At 33.8% G+C, this 20,710-nt stretch overlaps 4 protein-coding genes across 6 annotated transcripts in view; 3 read left to right on the forward strand and 1 right to left on the reverse strand.

Annotated features, from left to right (window-relative positions):
* The window catches only part of LOC102580746 (uncharacterized), a 1,061-nt gene extending 653 nt beyond the window's left edge, over positions 1-408 (reverse strand). The window contains exon 1 of the mRNA XM_006348752.2: positions 5-408. Within this exon, the coding sequence (XP_006348814.1) occupies positions 5-328 (324 nt within the window). The 5' untranslated portion in view covers positions 329-408. The remainder of the gene's footprint in view (positions 1-4) is intronic.
* Positions 409-3,511: 3,103 nt separating this feature from the next.
* Positions 3,512-6,811, forward strand: LOC102604063 (26S proteasome non-ATPase regulatory subunit 10). Its single transcript, XM_006348652.2, has 5 exons — positions 3,512-3,965; positions 5,009-5,141; positions 5,741-5,865; positions 5,987-6,133; positions 6,386-6,811. Exons 1-5 carry the CDS (start codon positions 3,786-3,788, stop codon positions 6,518-6,520), a joined length of 720 nt encoding a protein of 239 aa, XP_006348714.1. The 5' UTR covers positions 3,512-3,785; the 3' UTR covers positions 6,521-6,811.
* An 897-nt stretch (positions 6,812-7,708) lies between these two features.
* LOC102604404 (uncharacterized) lies at positions 7,709-9,860 on the forward strand. The gene is made up of 4 exons (XM_006348653.2): positions 7,709-8,046; positions 8,996-9,085; positions 9,162-9,258; positions 9,452-9,860. Exons 1-4 carry the CDS (start codon positions 7,806-7,808, stop codon positions 9,588-9,590), a joined length of 567 nt encoding a protein of 188 aa, XP_006348715.1. The 5' UTR covers positions 7,709-7,805; the 3' UTR covers positions 9,591-9,860.
* A 2,048-nt stretch (positions 9,861-11,908) lies between these two features.
* LOC102604736 (protein GDAP2 homolog) lies at positions 11,909-20,337 on the forward strand. Of its 3 annotated transcripts, none has more exons than XM_015309325.1 (15): positions 11,909-12,092; positions 12,500-12,945; positions 13,976-14,053; positions 14,338-14,393; positions 15,796-15,915; positions 16,070-16,140; positions 16,346-16,439; positions 16,542-16,751; positions 17,809-18,060; positions 18,342-18,450; positions 18,579-18,646; positions 19,158-19,227; positions 19,334-19,408; positions 19,508-19,599; positions 20,087-20,337. In XM_015309325.1, the coding sequence occupies exons 2-15, from the start codon at positions 12,646-12,648 to the stop codon at positions 20,160-20,162; spliced, it is 1,671 nt and encodes a 556-aa protein (XP_015164811.1). In that variant the 5' UTR covers positions 11,909-12,092; positions 12,500-12,645; the 3' UTR covers positions 20,163-20,337. The 3 variants fall into 3 exon arrangements, with proteins under 3 accessions (XP_015164811.1, XP_006348716.1, XP_015164812.1); XM_006348654.2 differs by having other exon boundaries at positions 11,909-12,065; XM_015309326.1 differs by having other exon boundaries at positions 11,909-12,065; positions 19,334-19,405.
* Positions 20,338-20,710: the final 373 nt, after the last annotated feature.

A 20,710-nucleotide genomic window follows, 5' to 3' on the forward strand; every position in this document is an offset into this window, starting at 1 on the left:
TTGCTTCTTCAGCAGCCGGAGCGGCGGCCGGAGCCTTATCACCACCGTACTGGTGGAGATAAGTTTCGGCTTTCTCAACGTACTGTCCAATTCCTTGAGTTTCGTCTAATTTTCCATATTTCTGTGCAGCGTCGAGGACATCGGCAGCTGCTTCAGCTACTTTTTTGTTATCAACTTTGCCGGAATCTTTGTTGAATTGACTTTGAGCGGCATCTGCTAACACTTTAGCACTGGCGAAAAGCTCTGTTGTGGAACCAGATTCCTCGCCGCCGGCTTTTTTCTCATCGCCGGCTCCGGCGCTCTTAGCCAAAGATGAGAGAAAATTCATGATTTTTTTGAGAAGAAGAATGAATTGTGCGTTTATGTGTATGAGATATGATTTGAATAGTGAGGAGGTTGTATATATAGAGTGTTTCTAAATTATTTTTCATTACTCTCCTTCTTCCATGTATCTAAATTTGTTGTACTTGAGCTTCACGACAAATTATTAGTTTGTCTTCAAATTATTGATTGCTTTAAAAGTATCATTTTATTTGATTAACTGAATTTTTTATCATGAGTAAAATATAAATCTAAATTCTCATCAAGTTTAGTGTTTCAACAAATCTTTCGACTTTTTATTAAGAGTTTCATACTTCTACACGAGTTTGAAACCATTTTTTATGTCATGTGGCAGATCGAAGGAGTGTATCTAAATTTAGTTAATTAAGAGTGTTTTTTAAAATTGTTAATAATTTAAGGACGAAATTAATAATTAACATTAAATTCAGAAGTGTTTTTAATATTTCGAGAATAAATGGATGATAGTGAAGATTTTTTTTCTTGGGCTTTAATGGGAAGGTGGTGTGAACTGTATGAACGTGTCTAATGGGCCCCCACTCTTATGGAGGGGCCCATTAAACGTGATTGATCCAAATCAAGAGAGGTGTCGGCCACACACATTATACGCGATTTTTCCTCAAAATTAAATTGCTTTCAACTACTAATAAAGTACTATCAAATTAAAGTCTCTTGATATTAATTAATGTTCATTAAAGACCATTTAATTGTCTATCCACTACACTTCAAGTCTACAACTACTCCCAAATTACTTTTACACCCCATCCTAACCATAACATATCTCGTATAATTCAATAAATCGAAAAATGTACAAAAAAAATTGGATAACTAGTTTAGAAAATTTTTCTTCTACACACCTTGACGTTATGGTAGGATATATTAGAAAACACAATATTTGTATAATATTATTTAATTATTTGTTTGATAGGATTTTAAGATAGAGATTAAATATGTATATATCTTTTAACTTATAAAGTATAAAGTAACTATGGTGAATATATCATTCGTTTTCATATATATTACAAACTAATAATACATTTAGTGATAGCATGGCACGACAAGAAATCAAATGTGATGATGGTGAAAAGGAACTCGAGATGACAAAGAATTAGAAATATATATATTAAATTTCTGTCGGCAGAATATACTATAACGATGCTACAAATTTTGGCCACTCTTTTAAATTATAACATAACATGCATCATGTATAAACAAGGACAATTATGATTTGATGGATAAAATTCATCGAGTACTTTACCTTTATTATAGATTTGAGTTTGAATCTCATTTTTAGAAAAAATCTTGTTATTGAATACTTTTATTTTAAATAAATCTTAATTAAATTTCAATACGAATATGAGAGTTTTGACGGGAAACAAAGATATTATTCATTGTGACACAATGGCCCCATAGTTATTGCTTTGCAAGGTTACCCCATCATTAGGATACTTTATTTCAATTTGACTCCATAAATGAAGGATTCGACTTTCTTCATTTGAATAAATAAATAGGCAACACCTTATTATATTGTGTTGTTTGTGTCCGGTTGATCACGAAGTTTTAAAAATTAATTTAAAAATCTATAGTATAATAAAAAATAAATCATATATTTGAGTAGTTATGTATTATTCATTTATTAAAAGTATAAGTAAACAATAAAAAAATATTTATTTTTAATATAAAAATATGTTTTTTAGATTAAAAATAAATTGTATCACATCAAATTGTGACAGAGGATTTTAGAAGTATTTGATGGATTTTTAGGATCTCATATTGCCGTACTTCTTCTTTTTTTTTTCTTTTTTTCTTTTGAGGCAATGAGTATAACACTATTATAAATATCAACTTTGCTAAATGACATTTTAAAAAATGGGGATTTACAACTTGCTAAAGTCGAGTCACAAGTCACTCCTTCAATACAAAAAGGATGTGGCCCGACTACGAGGGTCCCTATAAACTTTAGAGAAACTTATGTAAATAAGTTATAGTTTGAATTATAATTATTATCAGTAGATATAGTTTGTATAATTATGATTCATAGCAATTGTTTGAGAAAAGAGAGAGGCGAGTGATATATATGTGAAAGAGATGTTAGATCTTGAGTCGTAGCATACGTATATATAGTGTGATTTTTTATTGAAGGAGATTCGGATGAACCTGTTTTGGCGCAATTACATTTCGTATTTGATTATCCTTTCACAAATACTTAAATTGGAGGAGTATTAAGTAAAATCAACTAACATGTTCTAGAAATTTTAGCTACTTGTAAAATACGTTAATTTTCCTTAATTCTATTTCTTTATTATAACGTTTGTTTATTAAGCTGATAATTAGGCTAGTTTTAGGAATATTAAACTATAGGTTATAACATTAATGATTTTGAAAATATGACAACATAGTATCCAAATGTTCTCCCTTGTGTTGATAGAATGACCACATTGTGATGCTCTAATTTGTTCACAAAAAACACTATAAATAAATGTCAATTTATGTTGATATATTCACATTATTAATATGAATGATGATGATGAACAATGGTGTATCCCCAGAGGAGTGTGCCTGGAAACACAGGTGCATTTTGGTCCTTTTTTTTTTCAATTGCTGGACCAAAATATATTTGTGTTCCCAGGTCACCCCTTTGGGGTCACCTTGTTTTTGATTTTATAGAATGATGATAGTTATTATTTAAATACATTTGTATTCATTATTTATAGATTGTAATAATTTTTTTACTCTTTTATGATCATCCTTGAATATTACTTGATCGATTAAGGTATTGTCATTCTGTTACTAAAATTTTCTAAAGTTTCTTATACTTATAGTAATTTATTCATATATTAGATGCAGCTAACAAGGTCATTTATCTCAAATAGTGCATTAGCCGTAAGAAAAAGATGTGTCGAATACAAGCACTCATTCGCTGAGCTGGTCGAAATTGAGACATACCAATGTATTCTTTATTTATTTTTATCAAAAAATCATTGAAGAATTGAATTTCGTCAACTCTAGCACCATCAAGGAGTTGATGTAAGTTTTTGTTTTTATTTCCCACTGTTGTTCAACAAATTTATTTGTCGATATTTCAAGAAATTCAAATAATGTTCTCATAAATTCATTTGTATTCACTTTTTTTTGTTCATTTGAAAATGATATGTTATATGAAGAGCAGCTCGGTGCACTAATAAGCTCCGTTATATGCAGGGTTCGAAGAAGGGCCTGACCACAAGGTAAGATTAGAGCCTTTGTTAGGGAGGTTGAACTTCAATGCGTGTAGCGGAAAAAATGTAAAAGCAGAAGAAGAAGGAGTAGGAGTGTAAATTCCCATATTACCCTCCATTTCATCTCAAAACTACACATCGGCAAATTCAGAGTCTTCAGTTTCAAAACCCCACCGGCGCCATCTAAACCCTACTGACACTCTACCGTCCGTACAAATCCCGGCGAAAATGGAATCGGAAAAATCCTCAGCTCAAATCAAAGACAAAGATTTGTTCAAAGCTGCTGAATCTGGTGATTCATCGCTCTTCAAATCACTTCCCGAAGAACAGCTCCTCAAATCCCTCTCTCTCCGTAATGAAGATGCTCGTTCTCTCCTTCACGTCGCCGTCTCTTCTGGACACACTGAGGTTCTTTCAATCTCACCTCAATTTCAGTTTTTTTAAGGGCTTCCGAGCCCCCTTTGGCGAAGAATTATATTGTAAATACAATGTCAAAATTATTTGTTATGTATATATAGTAGATATTGAATCTCGTTTGTGTATTTAGTTCTTCGTGTTTTTGAACACCGTTATGAAAATACTGGTTTGGTTCGGCTACTGTGCTTTTTGAGATAAATTTAAGTATTTTGAAATTAGTACTCTCCTGGTATCTACATGTTTGATGTTTTTCCCTATCCAAGATTCAAACTTTGTGAACTTTAACCAATATTTAGAATGCATCTTTACAACAATAATAGGATGTACACACACCTTATTCCTACCTTTGTGAGGGTGGAGAGGTTGTTTCAAACAGACACTCTGGTCAAAAGAAGGGTAATCAAAGTAGGATTGAAAGGAAAATAACGACAACAAAATAGCAAGATAAACAAAGCACATGAAGCAACTTGTAGTAGTAAAACGGTGGGATTGAAATGGATCTTTCTTCCCTAAGTAATGGTGGCAGTCAGAAAGTGTGCGCACGCCAAAACTAATCCCCTTGTTTTATAATGTGTCATATTCAATGTTTCTTGGACTCTTCAAAAATGTGTAGGGTGCGTGTGGGATCCTTCAAACATAGTATATTATTTGGAGAGTCCGAGCAACATAGATCATATTACCAATTTGATACGGAGAATTGTAACTTATTGTACTGTTGTGTAGTAAAAGATGAATTAGTCTAGCCATATCTAGTTATGGAAGTTAGTCGAATCAATTTTCAATAAGGGAAAATGTTAAAAAATGTATACATGGTTAAAAGGGTACTGATATAAATCACATTTTTTTGTCATTTGGTAAATCATAGTAAAAGAATTTTATGTTTGATTCTCCAAGTAGAAATGGAATCAAACAAATTGGGGAGGGAGAGAGTGTACAAATTTTATCTAATTCCTGAATGCGATGTTTTTACAATGTTGAATATCGCGGTTAATGTAATAACTTTGTGAAATTTGGGTTTCGGCGATGGCATTTAGGTGGTGAAGATACTTGCAGCTGCTGATCCCTCAGTGAGTGGTATAAATAGTGGTGATGAAGAAGGTTGGGTGCCGTTGCACTCTGCAGCAAGCAGTGGTAATGTGGAAATTGTGGAGATTTTGCTTAGCAGAGGTGAGTAGTATAACAATTTACTGTGTTGCACTAAGCTGAATACTTTATCTATGTCATATATAGATTTTATCTTGACAAACTTCATCAAAAAGATTCTATCTTTACAAAACTGGAAACGATATGTCAAAATGAAAAAAAAAAATCCTAAAGATTTCTATGCATTTAAGAGAATGGATAGAACTATCAGCCTTTTGGAGTTCAATTGATTTGTGTGCAATATTCCACTGACTTGTGGATTTTAAGGAGTAGAAGTAATTAAATTGATGTGCGAAACACATATGGATCATGGATGTACAGTTAAAAATATAGCAGTATTGAATTTGTTGAGTGTTAACTTCTATACAATTCTTTTCGCATTTTGCCCACCTGACATCGCAGTGGTCAGTCATGTAGTAATCAAATGATTCACAGCAGAAACTGAATTGTAATAATTTGTGCTTTTGTGCCAGTCCATCTACCCATTCGTGTATTTCACTGACCTGTGAAAGTGTACCTGCTTTTGTCAGCATTGTTTAAAAAGTTTCAATGAATTCAGTTCACTCATTTTAATAGTTGAGCCATGAATTTGTGATGGTAAATGTGAATATATTTGTAAATAGGGGCTGATGTAAATCTGAAAAATGATGGTGGCCGCACTGCTCTTCATTATGCTGCTAGCAAGGGTCGAGCGAAAATAGCTGAACTTTTGATTTCACATGGTGCTAAGATCAATGCAAAAGACAAGGCTTGTAATCTTATGCTTTGGACTACTCATCTCCTTGAAAAGTTTAGTATGGTTAAAATTATATTTGAAAGTAAGGGTGTTCATAACTTCTTGCTTTTGGTTTTATTAACATGTGATATAGGTAGGATGCACCCCATTGCATCGTGCAGCTAGCACTGGGAACTCTCAGCTGTGCGAACTATTAATTGAGGAAGGCGCTGAAGTTGATGAAGTTGACAAGGCAGGGGAAACACCTTTGATGACTGCTGTTGTATGTGGCAATAAAGAGGTAATTATGCAGAACTTATTTCCTTTACAGGAGTTAAATGTCTTAAATCTTGTTCATGAGCTATATAGATCGAAAGGATCATAAATATCTGACAAGTGAACAGTTCACAGTTCACAGTTCACAGATCCCACCCCCTCTTTTTTTTTCTTTTCTTTTTTCCATGTGTGTTTGTGAGATAAGGGAGATCATCTTTTCTTGAAAACTACATTACGGGACAAACAGTGACACATTGTGATTATGTTTACTTGACAGGTAGCTTTGCTCCTCATAAGACATGGAGCAGATGTTGACGTTGAGGACAAGGAAGGGTACACTGTTCTTGGTCGAGCTTCTAATGATCTTCGTCCAGTATTGGTTGATGCTGCAAAGATGATGCTCGAAGGATAAACTCCATGACGTTATAGTAGCCCATCAGAAAATGCAAACCAACTCTGTAAATGTTCAACATGAAGCGTGCTCAGCTCGATACAGACCGATGAATATCTTTCTGAAACTCTTTTAGTTGTATGGGAGGAAATCTAAATGATGTTCTGACTACTGTATTGTTTTCAACTAACTTAACCAGATATGTTCACTCCTTGAGGAAACAATATGTGATATATTGAGTTTTAAAAAAAGTCTTGTTGAAGAAGACTTGAAGAAGGTTTTGGTTAGAACTTATCCATTGAAACTTGTTAAGATTGGTATTAAAATGTTGAATATAAATTTTGGATCAAATTTTGAAGTAAAAAATATGTTGGTGAAATTTCTTATGGTTGGTTCCATTTGGTCCTTAATATAACGAGAAAATAATATAAAGGACTATTTCAATCATGTTTGTATAGTAAGGACCAAATGGAACCAAAGTAGCGAGAAAACGATCAAAATGATCCTTAATGTATAATCTTTGGTTCCATTTGATCCTTAACTGATAAACATGATCAAAATGGTATAGAGATGTATAGTCTTTGGTTCCATTTGATCCTTAACTGATAAACATGATCAAAATGGTATAGAGATGTATAGTCTTTGGTTCCATTTGATCCTTAACTGATAAACATGATCAAAATGGTATAGAGATGTATAGTCTTTGGTTCCATTTGATCCTTAACTGATAAACATGATCAAAATGGTATAGAGATGTATAGTCTTTGGTTCCATTTGATCCTTAACTGATAAACATGATCAAAATGGTATAGAGATGTATAGTCTTTGGTTCCATTTGATCCTTAACTGATAAACATGATCAAAATGGTATAGAGATGTATAGTCTTTGGTTCCATTTGATCCTTAACTGATAAACATGATCAAAATGGTATAGAGATGTATAGTCTTTGGTTCCATTTGATCCTTAACTGATAAATATGATCAAAATGGTGTAGAGATGTATAGTCTTTGCTTCCATTTGATCCTTAACTGATAAACATGATCAAAATGGTGTAGAGATTGGTATGTAACGTAGTTAGAGAGATTGCATCTGACTGACTCCGAGACTCAAGGAAAAATGAGCAAAGGAAATACATTTGTTCTTCTTTAAAATGGTCCAACTAACAAATGATGGCCCAAAGCCCAACAAGATAACTAACACTTCCATTTGGTTGAAATGAAATGATGGCCATTTGTTTTCTTCTGCTTCCCTATCTTCTTCTTCTTCTACTTTTTGGTCTAGTGGAAGCAGAGAAAAAGCAGAAATATGACTATGGCTACTCATATTTCTCCAATGGTATCAATGAAGCAATTTCCTTCAATTACCTTCAATCTTCTTCAACCATTCCCATCAGTCTTTCAAAGAAAACCAGCACTAATTTCTTCACTTAGAAAAACTCCTCATCTTTTCTCTTATTCATCTCCATCCCCTTTCGAAAACTTCACATTTCCCAAGTCATTCGTTCCGCTTTCTGCTTGCCTTGCTATTCTTCTATGGTCCTCTCCTGGTAATGTTATCTTGATCAATCTTTCTTTTGTCCCTTTTGTTATGGTGCTATTGTTGTTTATATAGTTTTGATGTTATATGTGTGAGCTATGATTATATAGGCGGATCTAGAATTTGAACTTTAGGATGTAGCAATATAGAGGATTCATATAACCATTCCATCTAATTTGACATTAGTTGGTGGACAGAGTTACCTGGTACTCATTAAGCCCCACATTAACTTCACATTAATCCGATGTGGGACTCAAGTCCCACACCTTGCAATAGGATCATAAGAAATCACCATGCTTGTGTGTGTTAGACCATTTCTAACCCTGGGCCAACTCTGCAATACCAATGTCACCATCCAAAACATGACAGACACGAAGGGTGGTGGGCGTCTCTGATACCATTGGTACAATCCAAGGAGAACCACACCCCAAAAGCAATGTAGGACTTGAAGTCTCGTACCTTGCAATAGGATCATAACACGGACCTAGCATATATTTAGAGCCTCTCCATAACAGGCTTCTTAGTCTAGTACAAGGCTTACACTAGTGCCAACTCATAAATGGTAACAATGAACATTTAGGTTTGAGGTAGCTAACCTTCTTTTCTTTCTTTTGAAATGTTTAGTTTGTTTTCCTTTACTAGTTGTTCATTAAGATATTACATCAACACTAGAAACTTCAGCCAATGGAAGTGTATAAGCTTAGCAAGATGAAATAGTATAAGCTTGAGATGCAACGGAAGTTTAAGTCATCGAATTCCTATTGACATATAGAAATATCTTGAACCTTGTTTTGTTGCTTCAATCGATTCTCTCAGTTTCTTTTGGATAGTATTTCAATAGAACGTTACTCGTGATACATTGAGTTCCTATTTACTTCTTGGTAATGGACATACATTTCACATGATTCTTTCGTTTTATCAGTTGTCAATGCTTGACTGCTAATGTGTTTCTATTGCAGCTAATGCTGGATTTCTTTCGGGTTATACTGGAATAGAATCAGTTCCTGGCCCTGAATTACCTAAGATTGATTTTCTTAATCGTTGGAACGGTATATTCTCAGTTAACATTGTAAAAAAAAATTCTGCTAACATTATGCAGTAAGATAATATGCTCTTTTGTTGCAGATGATAATCAGAAAAAGTATGCAGAACTTGATGAAAAATTCAAAGAGTCACCCCTGCTTAAACAGTTACTCGAAAAATCCAAGCAAAACAAAGAAAAGTAAGTTTTCTTTCTTGCATAGATTTTCATTTCGAATGATTAACTTTTTGGTTAATAGGTAGTAGAGGAACGTTGATTATGCGCTTTCATCCTGTCTCGTAAGGTTGCATTGCATATGTTGTATATGAAAAGAACTGAGTAAGATCATTACATCAGGCACCAACCAAATGGTAATTGTTCGCGTATTTTTCAGGAACAAAAAGTCAATTGAAGACAAGTATTGTTTACGCGGAGCTGAATGGGGAGTTGGAGATTGCTCAACAGCAGGAATGACACCAGAAGATAGAGATAGCTTCATTGCCATGTTGAAACAGAAGGCTGGTGTAGAATGAACGCGCAATTATGTACTCTTTATCGATAATGCTGGTTTCAATTTTCGAATGCAAAGAGTGAAGATTGAATCGTAATGGTGAGAATTCGCGTTAGGAGACGGGGAGTTTGATTGAGCCTCCAAGACATTAGAAGCTTTTAGTATAAGTAGAAGAACATGTCAAGGGACATTCTTCCATTGTTCTATAGCTTGTAAATACATTGCATGAGTATACTATGAGCTTGAGAGTGGCATATTGATATTAGGAAAAAGAGTATGATGTCTCCTTAAATTTGTCATTTAGACTCATATAGCTATCGTTACAAAAGTGGCTCAATATATCTCTACTGTTACAAAACAGACTCACATATATCATTATCGTTACAAAACAGACTCATATATATCATTATCGTTACAAAAGTTGTTCACATATACCTCTGCCGTTATAAAAGTGAAAATAAATTTAAATTAATTTTTTAAAAATTATGTATTTGATTTTTTTCACACATAAATGATTTTTTAACTTCTTTGCTATTATTATTTGAGCTTTTTCTTTTCTTTTTTTCTTTCATTTTTTAGTGGAAGAGATATAAAAAAAAGTGTAAATGGAAAAAGATTAAAAGTTTTTTTAAAAAAATTAAAATTAATTTTTTGCAGCTATATTGTAATTAATTTTAATATTTGTTAAAAAATATAATATTTGGGGCATCTATAATAAATGTTACAAGAAAATAAGCGGAAAAAAATTAACTTTGACCATTAAAATAATAAATTCAAACTAGTCGATGAATAAAAATAGTCAAAAGAAGAAGAAAAACGTGTGAGAAGAATCAATATACCCTAATATGAATTATCTTTTTTTTTAATAAAAAAATTTAAAATTATTTTCATTGTAAAGTATATATAAGCTCTAAATAACAAAATTGCGAAATATTATAAGTAAATATTTTTATTTCACATTTTAGCCGCAGAAGAAAGAGAAAAGAAGAGAGAGAAAACAGTTACATCCGAATAAGGCATAAAACGCATTCACCAAATGCGATTTATGAAGAACATCAGTAGTGAAGTTTTGCACCTTCTCCTTTACCAATATTAGTATTCTTATTCTTCTTATTATTATTATATAATAATAATAATAATTAGGGGTGGTCATGGTTTGGATAAAATCTGATTCAAATAAAAAAACGAACAAAATCAATTAAATAATTTGATTTTATTTGTGTTTGATTTGGTTTGATTTTAGATTTTTAAAAATAGATAGTATTTGGTTTGAGTCTGATTTTGTTTAAAAAAATGAAGAAATAATCGAACCGAACCGAACCGACAAATATAAATATAAATACTACTTATATATAAGTGTGGATAACCACACACAGGTGACAGTCAACATGCCTGTATCATATGTGTGGTTCCACACTTACATATACATTTGCCTATTTTTTTTCTTCGTTTTAATTTGTTTGTCTTATTTTTTAATTTTATATATTCAAAAATTACATAAAAAATACTATAAATCATTATAATTGACAGCTTAAAATATTTTTACAAAAGCATATAAAAAATTTGATTGCTTATAAAAAAATTGATTGGTTATCTTTACTAGTTTTGCTGTCAATATTTCTTTTTCTAATTTTGTTTGTCAGATTATAACTTACGTATATATATCATATAACAACACTCACATACATTAATGGAACGTAAATTTCGTGATGAATGTATGATTATGATTATAATCTAAATATAGAAAAAATTAATCAACATAGTAATTTTTTAAACTGTATTTATTATAAGTAATTATAATTTCAAAAAGTTACAAAATGTAATTATATTTTTGGATTTTGTAGTAAACACACAATATATCGCGTGTTGATACAACTCTTTCGCGCGTCTTCAACAGATACAACTGACACCCGCCTAATTCAGTTGATACTCGCCACCTATATATCTGCTTGATTCAGTGATAATCATAACCTAAATACAACCCTTTAATTACACAAACTCTTCCGCCATCCATCTAATACATCACTCAATTAAATCTACATTACGTAAATATACAAACTATAGCTATGTTTTATAATGTCGAGCTAAATTAAGCTGTTTATGAAATTCTCTATAATCTACCCAAAAAAATATAAAAAAATTAATAGGGGAAGTTAAAAAGTTTATTTTATGGAAATATTTTTCTTTTACATAAAAGGAAAAAAGAGGAATATTCACAAAAGGTCCTTATTTGAAACTCTGACAAGAATTCAGAGGGCACCTGACTAATTAAAGAAAAATTATTAAACAGTGATTACAAAGAATAGAAAATGACAAAACAACCCACAATGATAAGTTAAAGCTAAAAAATTCCACAAATTCCCAAATCCACTCCTTCATCTCCCAAGGGAGTCTCCATTTTGGCTATAGCTCATTTTGGACCCCACCCCTCCAGCACAATTCCCTCGTATTGCCAACCTAGCTTGTTGTCTTGTTGAAATTTCACATCCATTTACAGGTAATTTTCTTGAAGAATTATGAAAGGGTATGTGTTTTGTTGATGATTTTGTTGATATGTTAGTTTTTTTTTTTTATGTTTTTTCTTTGTGGGGTTATGGATATGTGATTTTTGAATCTGGTTGAAGAACTTGTAAATTGTGTTTTGTAGGTGTAGGTTCTATTGAGGTTGTAATTTTGTTAAGTTTGATCAATTGGATAGTTTCTTGGTTTAATTTTAAAATGGGGTTGTTTTTGTTGATTTTGATGTAGTGATAATGAATTAATGATGTATTTCTCAATTGAATTTGTGGGGGTTGAGGTTTAGTTTAGTATGATGAGCAATTTTAGATGTAAAGATTGGATTTTTATTGGGAATTATACCTATTTCCAGCTTAATTTTTGTGGTGTTTTGTCCTGTGTATGGAGTTGGGTAATACTTTGTGTTCTTTTCAGGGGATTTGATTCTTTTGGTGGAATAAACGTGGGGTTGCTGAATTTTTTTCAGTATGTGTTTGACTTTAGCTGTAATCGAACAAAGGAGAATATTCTGTTCTTTATGAAGGAATAGGAAGTGAGATTGGAGTTAAGAGAAGGAAATTATGTATCGGCCTGTAGCAACTACTACCCGAGGAGGGGTACCTACTGATAGTGGAGATTCTGTGGTGACACTGGATCAAGTTCCACGTTGGATTGATTCTGACGTTAGGTACTTGTATGAGAATGAAGATCCTAATTCCGACTATGCAGATCCTTTGTCAACTGCTTCAGGGTCTGAGGGCAATGCGAATGGTATCGTTTCCAAGTTTCCTGTGGATCATGAGATTAACTCCAAGATATACCTGTGGAGAGGAGACCCCTGGAATCTCGAGGTAGATGCTGTTGTTAACTCTACAAATGAGGTGAGAAGTAACTTCTAGATAATTCTATGTTGTGCTCTTTGTATTTATTTTGATTTGGTTTCTTGACATAAGTAGCATTTGCTTCTTCTGTGGATCAACAATGTGCATCATTTGTTTTTAAATTTGGAGAGTAAGGGATTAATAGTATGTGTGCTTGCATCCGTCCATCTGAGATGGTGGCAGAAACATGAACTTGTAGCCAACAAATTAGCTAAAGAATTTGGGTTTTCATTGAAATATTGAGTTCCAAGTACGGTAGTTTTTTGTCTCATTCGAGTAAATACAGTAGAGAGTAGGGGATGCTTAAAGTTATATGCTTTTTCATGAGCTAGTGATCATGGTCAATAAGTGGGTTCAAAACTCAAATACAAAAAACCCTGGATGATCTCCTCTCATCTACTAAACCTTGGTGGGCAGAGTTACCCTATATGTATATATACTGGTGGGAGATAGCAGGTACTCAGTGGAATAGTTGAGACTTGAGGTGCATATAGTTATCCCAGACACCACTGTTATATAAAAGAAGAAGACTTTAAAGAACCAAAAAAGTAGAATATTTTTCAATCCCCGTTTCTATTTCTTTTAAGGGAAGGGGTAAGTATGGTTGGGGTACTTTATCCATAAAAAGTGGTACAAGTGGAAGTATGTTGATTCTACCAACAATGGGAGGAGGAATATCTTCAAATTTGCATTCTATTTCTACTTTGCAAGTTTATCATAACCGAGAAGTACCTAGAAACTGACACACGTATATGTAGGCTTTGGATAAATCGTCTGTTTTTTCCTGGAAATATGTTTCTTACTTGACATCTTCCTAAAAGATTATAAGGTCGACCAGTGTGATGATTAAATTGTTTCCATACATACCATCTATTTAAGATATGTCTGCACTTGTTCTATTTTGTGCAATTTCAGTAAGAATATTTGTAGAAATGTAGAGACCAGTGATTATTGCAATTAACTACATCAAGAAAACACTTTTCTGTCAGTGGAATTGTTGACAATTATACTTCAATTTTGTGCTCAACAGAATTTAGATGAAGCACACAGCAGCCCTGGATTGCATGCTGCAGCTGGACCTGGACTTGCAGAGGAATGTGCTACTCTTGTAGGTTCCTCAACGTTTCATATGTTTTCCAGATTTTTCAAACTTAATTCCCGAATGGATTCACAAATAGGGTCAGAAGTATAACTTGTGGTGGCAACCAATTAAACCTCAAACAGTTTCCTTACATTTTTTATGGGAGCAGTTTCTTTTGATTTATTTCTTGTACTTTCTGTTTGTTCCAGCTTAAGAATGCTATATAACTTCTTTTCCAACTGTTGGCCCTTGTATTCAACTTATGATGGTGACACTAGAAAAATTTATGTACGGTTTACATTGTTTCATAGGGAGGATGCCGGACAGGAATGGCAAAAGTTACCAATGCTTATGATCTTCCTGCTAGGTGGGTGATTTGGGTTATTTTTATAAACTTTATGCATTATTGTTGAGTATGTTTGTAACTGACTTCTTTTTCAGTTGATCTGCAATACCTTATCTTTACATATGCAATAACGATCACTAGTAAATCCCTAACTAGTCGAAGTCAGCTATGTGAACACCCTATATCTATTCTACTGCATCAAGGCATAGTTCATTCAGTACTCAATTATTTGTCTTATAGGACAAATCATGGATTCTTAAAAATTAGGGATTTTCTCAATCTCACATCTGTCCCTGCATCGTCATACGAGCGGAACCCAACTTAAACGATTTCTGCAAAAAATCGGGCTCAGTGTAAAGGCACCACCAACAACTAACCTTAACTGCAACTGGTTGGTGTTGCCTATACGGATGCTTTGCTTTCGTTGTGTTCTATTATTTGCTAAATCTGCAAGAATTCAAAGAAATTCTATTTCTTTTAAGACAACTTCCCTTCATGTGGTTTTTGGCCCCTTTTAGTACCTTCAGTGATCATGGTATCACACCTATGGACCGGCATCCTTATCCAAAAGATAAACCCACCTATGGATCAGCGTATTTGGAGCTCTCCCTAAGAAATTTAGCTGTTTCCATCAATGCCCAGTTTTCGAGTATGTTCACATAGTAAAAGAAATAGGGGTGGAATCTGTGAACAGCTAAGCTGGTCTTCAGTAGGAAAAAAAGAGCATATGTATATTGAAGTATGACCTGCAAACCACTCGGGGATATCCATGACCTTGTCTACTTCACCGAAATCTCATAATACGTGGTGTATGAGTTGGTTATGGAATTGCTATATGAAAGCCAGGTTGCAATTATATCTGGCATAATGATAAGTTGTTTCATGATCATGAACAATGTGATTGTACTTGTGTTGGATTATCTAAATAATGATCCGATAATGTGAGAGTCTAAACAAATATTCAATCTTATTCTTTGACATCATGATTGGGAGGCAGTACGGCATATCTCAATTCATGCCATTAGCCTAACTATATTGTTTTTTCCAGAGCTACTGATGAAAACTGAAGTAATCAAGCTCCTATATCTTACTTTTTACACTTTACAAATAAGAAAAATTGTCATGCCGCTTAACAATTTTTTATTTGAATGGTGATGGCTGGGTGTTGACTGCTGAACAGTAGTAGTAGTAGTATTAAATGCATTCCTGTATCACTATATTTTTTTCGTAGTAAAGTAAATTAATTTTTAAAAAAAATTAAGTAAATTACAGTTGATTAAGGTATGAAAAAAGAAAAAGAAATATTCAATGTTCTCTTCCCATTTGAACTTAGTTCATGATTTTTCATCACATTTTTAACATGGGAACAAATGCAGCATAATCATAAGCCTTTGACGTACTGTTGATTGAGTTTCGTGTGCAGGAGGGTCATTCACACTGTTGGTCCGAAGTATGCGGTAAAATACCACACTGCTGCCGAGAACGCTCTAAGTCATTGCTATCGCTCTTGCCTTGAACTTCTTATAGAAAATGGATTACAGAGGTTGTCTAATGGTCATATGTTCTGCGGTTTATTATTAATGCCGTGATTTTGTTTATTAAAAGGAAAAGGGAGAGCCACTCCCTTGATTTCCTTTTTATTTTAGAGGTTTCAAATATTTAAAACGCTACTTACTATGTTGGTTTATGTAGTGCAGCATTGCGATGGGCTGTATCTATACCGAAGCCAAAAATTATCCGCGAGAACCAGCTGCTCATGTTGCAATAAGTGATATATCTCTCTGTTTTCTTAATTAATTGCTTATTTGTTCGTTATTCGATTTTCAAATTAAAGATAAAGATAATTCTTTCCGTGCTGAGACTGGAAAGAACTGATATCTCCATCAGAAAGAGTCCTCATATTAACTATATTTGTTTAAATGTTTTATCTGCCAGTTGTTGAATGTAACTCCCTCTTTTATTGCTTTGATTAGGAACTGTACGGCGGTTTCTTGAGAAACAGAGAGATAAAATAGAGGCAGTCGTTTTCTGTACAACTACATCATCCGATACGGAGATATATAAAAGGTATTCTTGGTACATTGTTTTCTACCATATACTTGAGAGGATGCAAGCATTCTGTGTATATTGCTTTTGCTGTTAAAATTCACAGTACCTTTAATTTTGCAGATTGCTTCCTCTTTACTTCCCTCGGGATAATCATGAGGAAGAAATTGCCCGGTTAAAACTTCCTGCAGATGTTGGGGATGAGAATGGAGAGACAACTACAGCTGAGCGTAAAATAAGAATAAAACCATTGCCAAATGCAAAAGTTTCTAGTCCAAGGACCCCCCAAGCCTCTGTTGATCTATCTGTCAGTAATCTTGGTTTGTCCAGAAGGTTAGTGATGAATTAAGCAGTTCATTCACAACAAATATCATGTGAACAGTGGGATTGCAGGATACAGTTTGAAGTGTTAAAGTTAGTTACAACTTAAAAACTGGTTTCATTGCTCATATCTCCCCCGAATTTTTGAATCTATGTGTATTACGGTAGAACGAAATTGAACAAATGAAATTATTGCTTACATAAAGAATAGTTCCTGGTAGCCCTAAGCTTTTGGCTGTTGCTTTTTAATATCACTACCTTTCAACTTAGAGTGTCCTATTTGAAACAAATTAATTAGCTCAAGGTTTATGACTGGTCCTTTCAAAAGTGAAGATGCTAAAACAAATGTCATTCTTTTTTTTGTGATTACAGTTAGAGACTGGTGTAATAAGTAAGAAGGGCCTTCTGAAGTGAAGCCTTATTTTGGTGTGATTAAACAATTTTGTAGTTGAACATAGTGCTGCATTCTATGAGTTTTAATAGGATGAACTTCTCCACCATTGTTTTGCTGGAAATTTAGCTTGCATTCCACTCAATTAAATCCTTTGATGGTGGAAGTTCTTCTCTCTCTTGGCCTCGATCAATAAATAAAGCATGATCCCCAAACAAAAAGATTACGTCATATATCTTAATTGACTATCTTTTAAGTACATTTTCGTCCAGATGGTATCAGCTTCCGTTATTAAGGACTTTGGAGATCTCTCCACATTCATGTGTTTCCATGCCAGTATAAGAGTCAAACTAAAGTACTTTTTGTACTTACAGCTCATCATTCTGTTTTCTCATTAATGCAAAACCATAATTCATTATTCTTAACAATAGTCCTGGGATTTTTTGGTTTCATGTTATTTCTGATCATATTGCTGCAGTGAATTCTGGTTGTAAATTATAATCAAGAGGATTACATTAAGAAAGATACTTCCTGCAACTTTTACATTGTAATATTACTTCGATTAAAAATTCCATTATTGTTGTTTGTTTCTAGTTTCTACATGTTGAAATCATATTTGTGTGGCATATGACTTGATTATATATCGTTAAGCCAGACTGAGAAAATTTTCTTAAACAGGAGTTCATCCTACTTGGGTGCATTTTTGGATCCTGCTTTTATGTCCCTGATCAAAGACCCAGATCAGCGACGTAGAGAACAATGGGAAAAAACAGCCCAAGCACAAAATAGTTGGAACTGCTTTAAAATGCTTGGATATGGTGAACTTGGGGGACCTGCTTTATCAGCTGCAGAAGAATATACCCTTCATTCTAGATATCTTGCAAAAGCGAATTCTATGAATCTTTCAGAAATTGCGGAAATGAAAATCGTGTAAGCAGCTTTCTGTAAATGATGTCTTTGCTATCATTGTTTCTTGGTCCATGCTCTTGTCATATGAATGAGAATGCTTGCATCTAACTGTTTGGAGCCTCAGATATGCACTTGAATAGAGTGAAAGTAGGACGAGGTCTGCATTTACCCAATTGCATGCAAAGGTTTTGTTAAATTAACATGACTACTAGATAACTGAATTGTTATTAACATATCCATGAATAAGCCTCGCCTCACCTCGCTTATGTTAAACTTATGTTTCTCATTGGCTGTGTTTTCAGTTACCGAGGAGGGGTTGATAGTGAGGGTCGTCCTGTTATGGTAGTCGTGGGAGCACATTTCCTGCTAAGATGTCTTGATCTTGAGAGATTTATCCTGTACGTTGTGAAGGTAGTGATAATTTCTTCTAGATTGCATGAGATCTATCCATAGCAATTGTATGATTCATAATTTGTTTTACTTCAAATTTTTCCTGCATGATTTGGCAGTAAGTAGTTATTCTGCTTGTCACATTTCAGGAGTTCGAGCCTGTGATTCAGAAGCCTTACTCAATAGTGTATTTTCATTCTGCAGCGTCTTTACAGATGTAAGTTTTAGCTTCTGGCCATACTTTCATTGGCTCATGTCCTTATGATGGATAGACCTCGTGGTGAAGTTTGTTAATTAGTATAAGTGAAAACAATCAATAATTTAGATTTAGATCTTTCTCTGATCAGAATGATAGACGATCTTCACTATCTCCAAAACATCTTGTATGAGCTTCAGAGCTAATGTGTATACATTGCCAGACATCATCATTTTCCTTTCTGAGTCATTTTGCTTTGAGGATCCTTTTATCTACAGTTCTTTGTGTTCATATGATTGATCAGTATCACGAAACATACAAAATAGCTCCCCCCCAAACCTTTTTCTTTTAATGCAATCCTTGATCTCAATGTGGTTGATTCACTGGAAGAATCCTTTCATAATGCTGATTAAATTCTTCTGTTTTGTTTTACTTTGGTGGTTCAGTTGTGTCACTAGTTTTTTTTGTACCTCAAATTTGGCAATACTTTTTCTTAGATGCTTCCGGACTTTGTTTCGTTGTAAAAAAACAGGCAACCAGATTTAGGATGGATAAAGAGATTACAACAAATACTTGGACGGAAACACCAGCGTAACCTTCATGTATGCAATGCCTTTGCCTATTTTTCTTGCCCTCTGCATGGCTTCATAAAGCTGGACATTATTCCTGTTTCTTTTGTCTTTCTAAATCTCGTTTCTCTGTGAGCAGGCAATATACGTGCTTCACCCTACCTTTGGACTGAAGTCTGCAATTTTTGCTTTGCAACTCTTTGTCGATAATGTGGTACCTATTTTCTTTCTTTTTATCTAATCCCATTATTACTTGTAAACATACTCCATTCCATTTTCTCTGAAGCCTTGTCTCTGGGTAACTAATCTGCAGGTGTGGAAAAAAGTAGTATATCTTGATCGTCTTCTACAGCTGTTCCGCTATGTTCCTCGTGAACAACTAACCATTCCAGATTTTGTATTCCAGTTAAGTAATCATACCACAATCCTTCATTTATCACGTCAGAATGTACGAGAGTTGAGTGCAACATGCCAGTTTACTTGATAGTATTATGCATTGTCCATAATTTTGCTCTATTGGGTGGGAAGATAATAGTTCCTACTTGCTTATCTTGATTTTAGGCTGGCTACTGTCTCATTATAGTCTGAATTTCTTGTCGAGTTCTGGCGCTTTCACATGTAGCAACTCAGAGGCAGACGCAATATGTGTAGCAACAATTATCTCCCTTCTTGTAACGAGCACTTAAACTACTTACATAAAGATAGAACCCATCAGTTTAAATCTTAGATTTGCCTTTGTTGCAACTGTCATCTCACATGTTTCTTGGAGTACTACTTGCATAAAGATAGAACTCATCATCAGTTTAAATCATGGATTTACCTCTGTAGCAACATCATCTCCCTTCCCTTCGTGTAACGTGTACTTGAACTACTTGTCATCTCGTGATTGCAGGCATGATTTGGAAGTGAATGGAGGGAAGGGCCTAATCGTTGATCCTAGAACAAAATATGTTTATCAGAGACCTTAGTGTCCATATCCATGAGAGCTTCAACTAAAAGATTCATCAGTTAAACCAGCTATGGAGCAAATTGTGAGATAATGAAGCTTGGTTATCTCTTGTTAATTTCTCTGTTGTTTGTAATTTTATTTGTTGATTAATTTGTGCAGACAATATGTCTTGTCTCATGTGACAATAAAATGACCCCCCCCCCCCCTCCCCTAACATTTTCCATGTAATGAATGTATAGTATATTTAGAATTTGATTTAATATTTAGTGGACATTAATGCTTGCATTATGGTAGGCTGCATCACATCCCTTGGTTGCGGCCATTTCCTATACCCTACGTAAATGCTAAATATTCATGGACTAACACATGAAAAACTGATAAAATCGTCTAATTTTTGTAAATTGACCACTAAATGTCCAAAATGAACTTTGTAAATGGTGAGACTACGTACTGCTTCTCAACTCCTTGATAAAAGTTTTGCAAAGAAATCGTCTGGAAGTCATATCACCAAATTATTCATGGGTTAACACACGGAAAAACTGAGAAAATCGCCTAATACTGTAAATT

This window comes from Solanum tuberosum, unplaced genomic scaffold, assembly GCF_000226075.1.
Source record: "Solanum tuberosum cultivar DM 1-3 516 R44 unplaced genomic scaffold, SolTub_3.0 scf00103, whole genome shotgun sequence".
NCBI classification, from domain to species: Eukaryota; Viridiplantae; Streptophyta; class Magnoliopsida; order Solanales; family Solanaceae; genus Solanum; species Solanum tuberosum.

Coding starts and splice junctions, on each gene's coding strand:
- LOC102604736 (XM_015309325.1), top strand. CDS start 12,646: ATGTATCGGCCTGTAGCAACTACTACCCGAGGAGGGGTACCTACTGAT. Junction 15,916..16,069: donor ATAGAAAATGGATTACAGAG/GTTGTCTAATGG, acceptor TATGTAGTGCAG/CATTGCGATGGGCTGTATCT. Junction 18,451..18,578: donor TTATCCTGTACGTTGTGAAG/GTAGTGATAATT, acceptor GTCACATTTCAG/GAGTTCGAGCCTGTGATTCA.
- LOC102604404 (XM_006348653.2), top strand. CDS start 7,806: ATGACTATGGCTACTCATATTTCTCCAATGGTATCAATGAAGCAATTT. Junction 8,047..8,995: donor TCTTCTATGGTCCTCTCCTG/GTAATGTTATCT, acceptor TTTCTATTGCAG/CTAATGCTGGATTTCTTTCG. Junction 9,259..9,451: donor TCCAAGCAAAACAAAGAAAA/GTAAGTTTTCTT, acceptor CGTATTTTTCAG/GAACAAAAAGTCAATTGAAG.
- LOC102604063 (XM_006348652.2), top strand. CDS start 3,786: ATGGAATCGGAAAAATCCTCAGCTCAAATCAAAGACAAAGATTTGTTC. Junction 3,966..5,008: donor TCTCTTCTGGACACACTGAG/GTTCTTTCAATC, acceptor GATGGCATTTAG/GTGGTGAAGATACTTGCAGC. Junction 5,142..5,740: donor GGAGATTTTGCTTAGCAGAG/GTGAGTAGTATA, acceptor ATTTGTAAATAG/GGGCTGATGTAAATCTGAAA.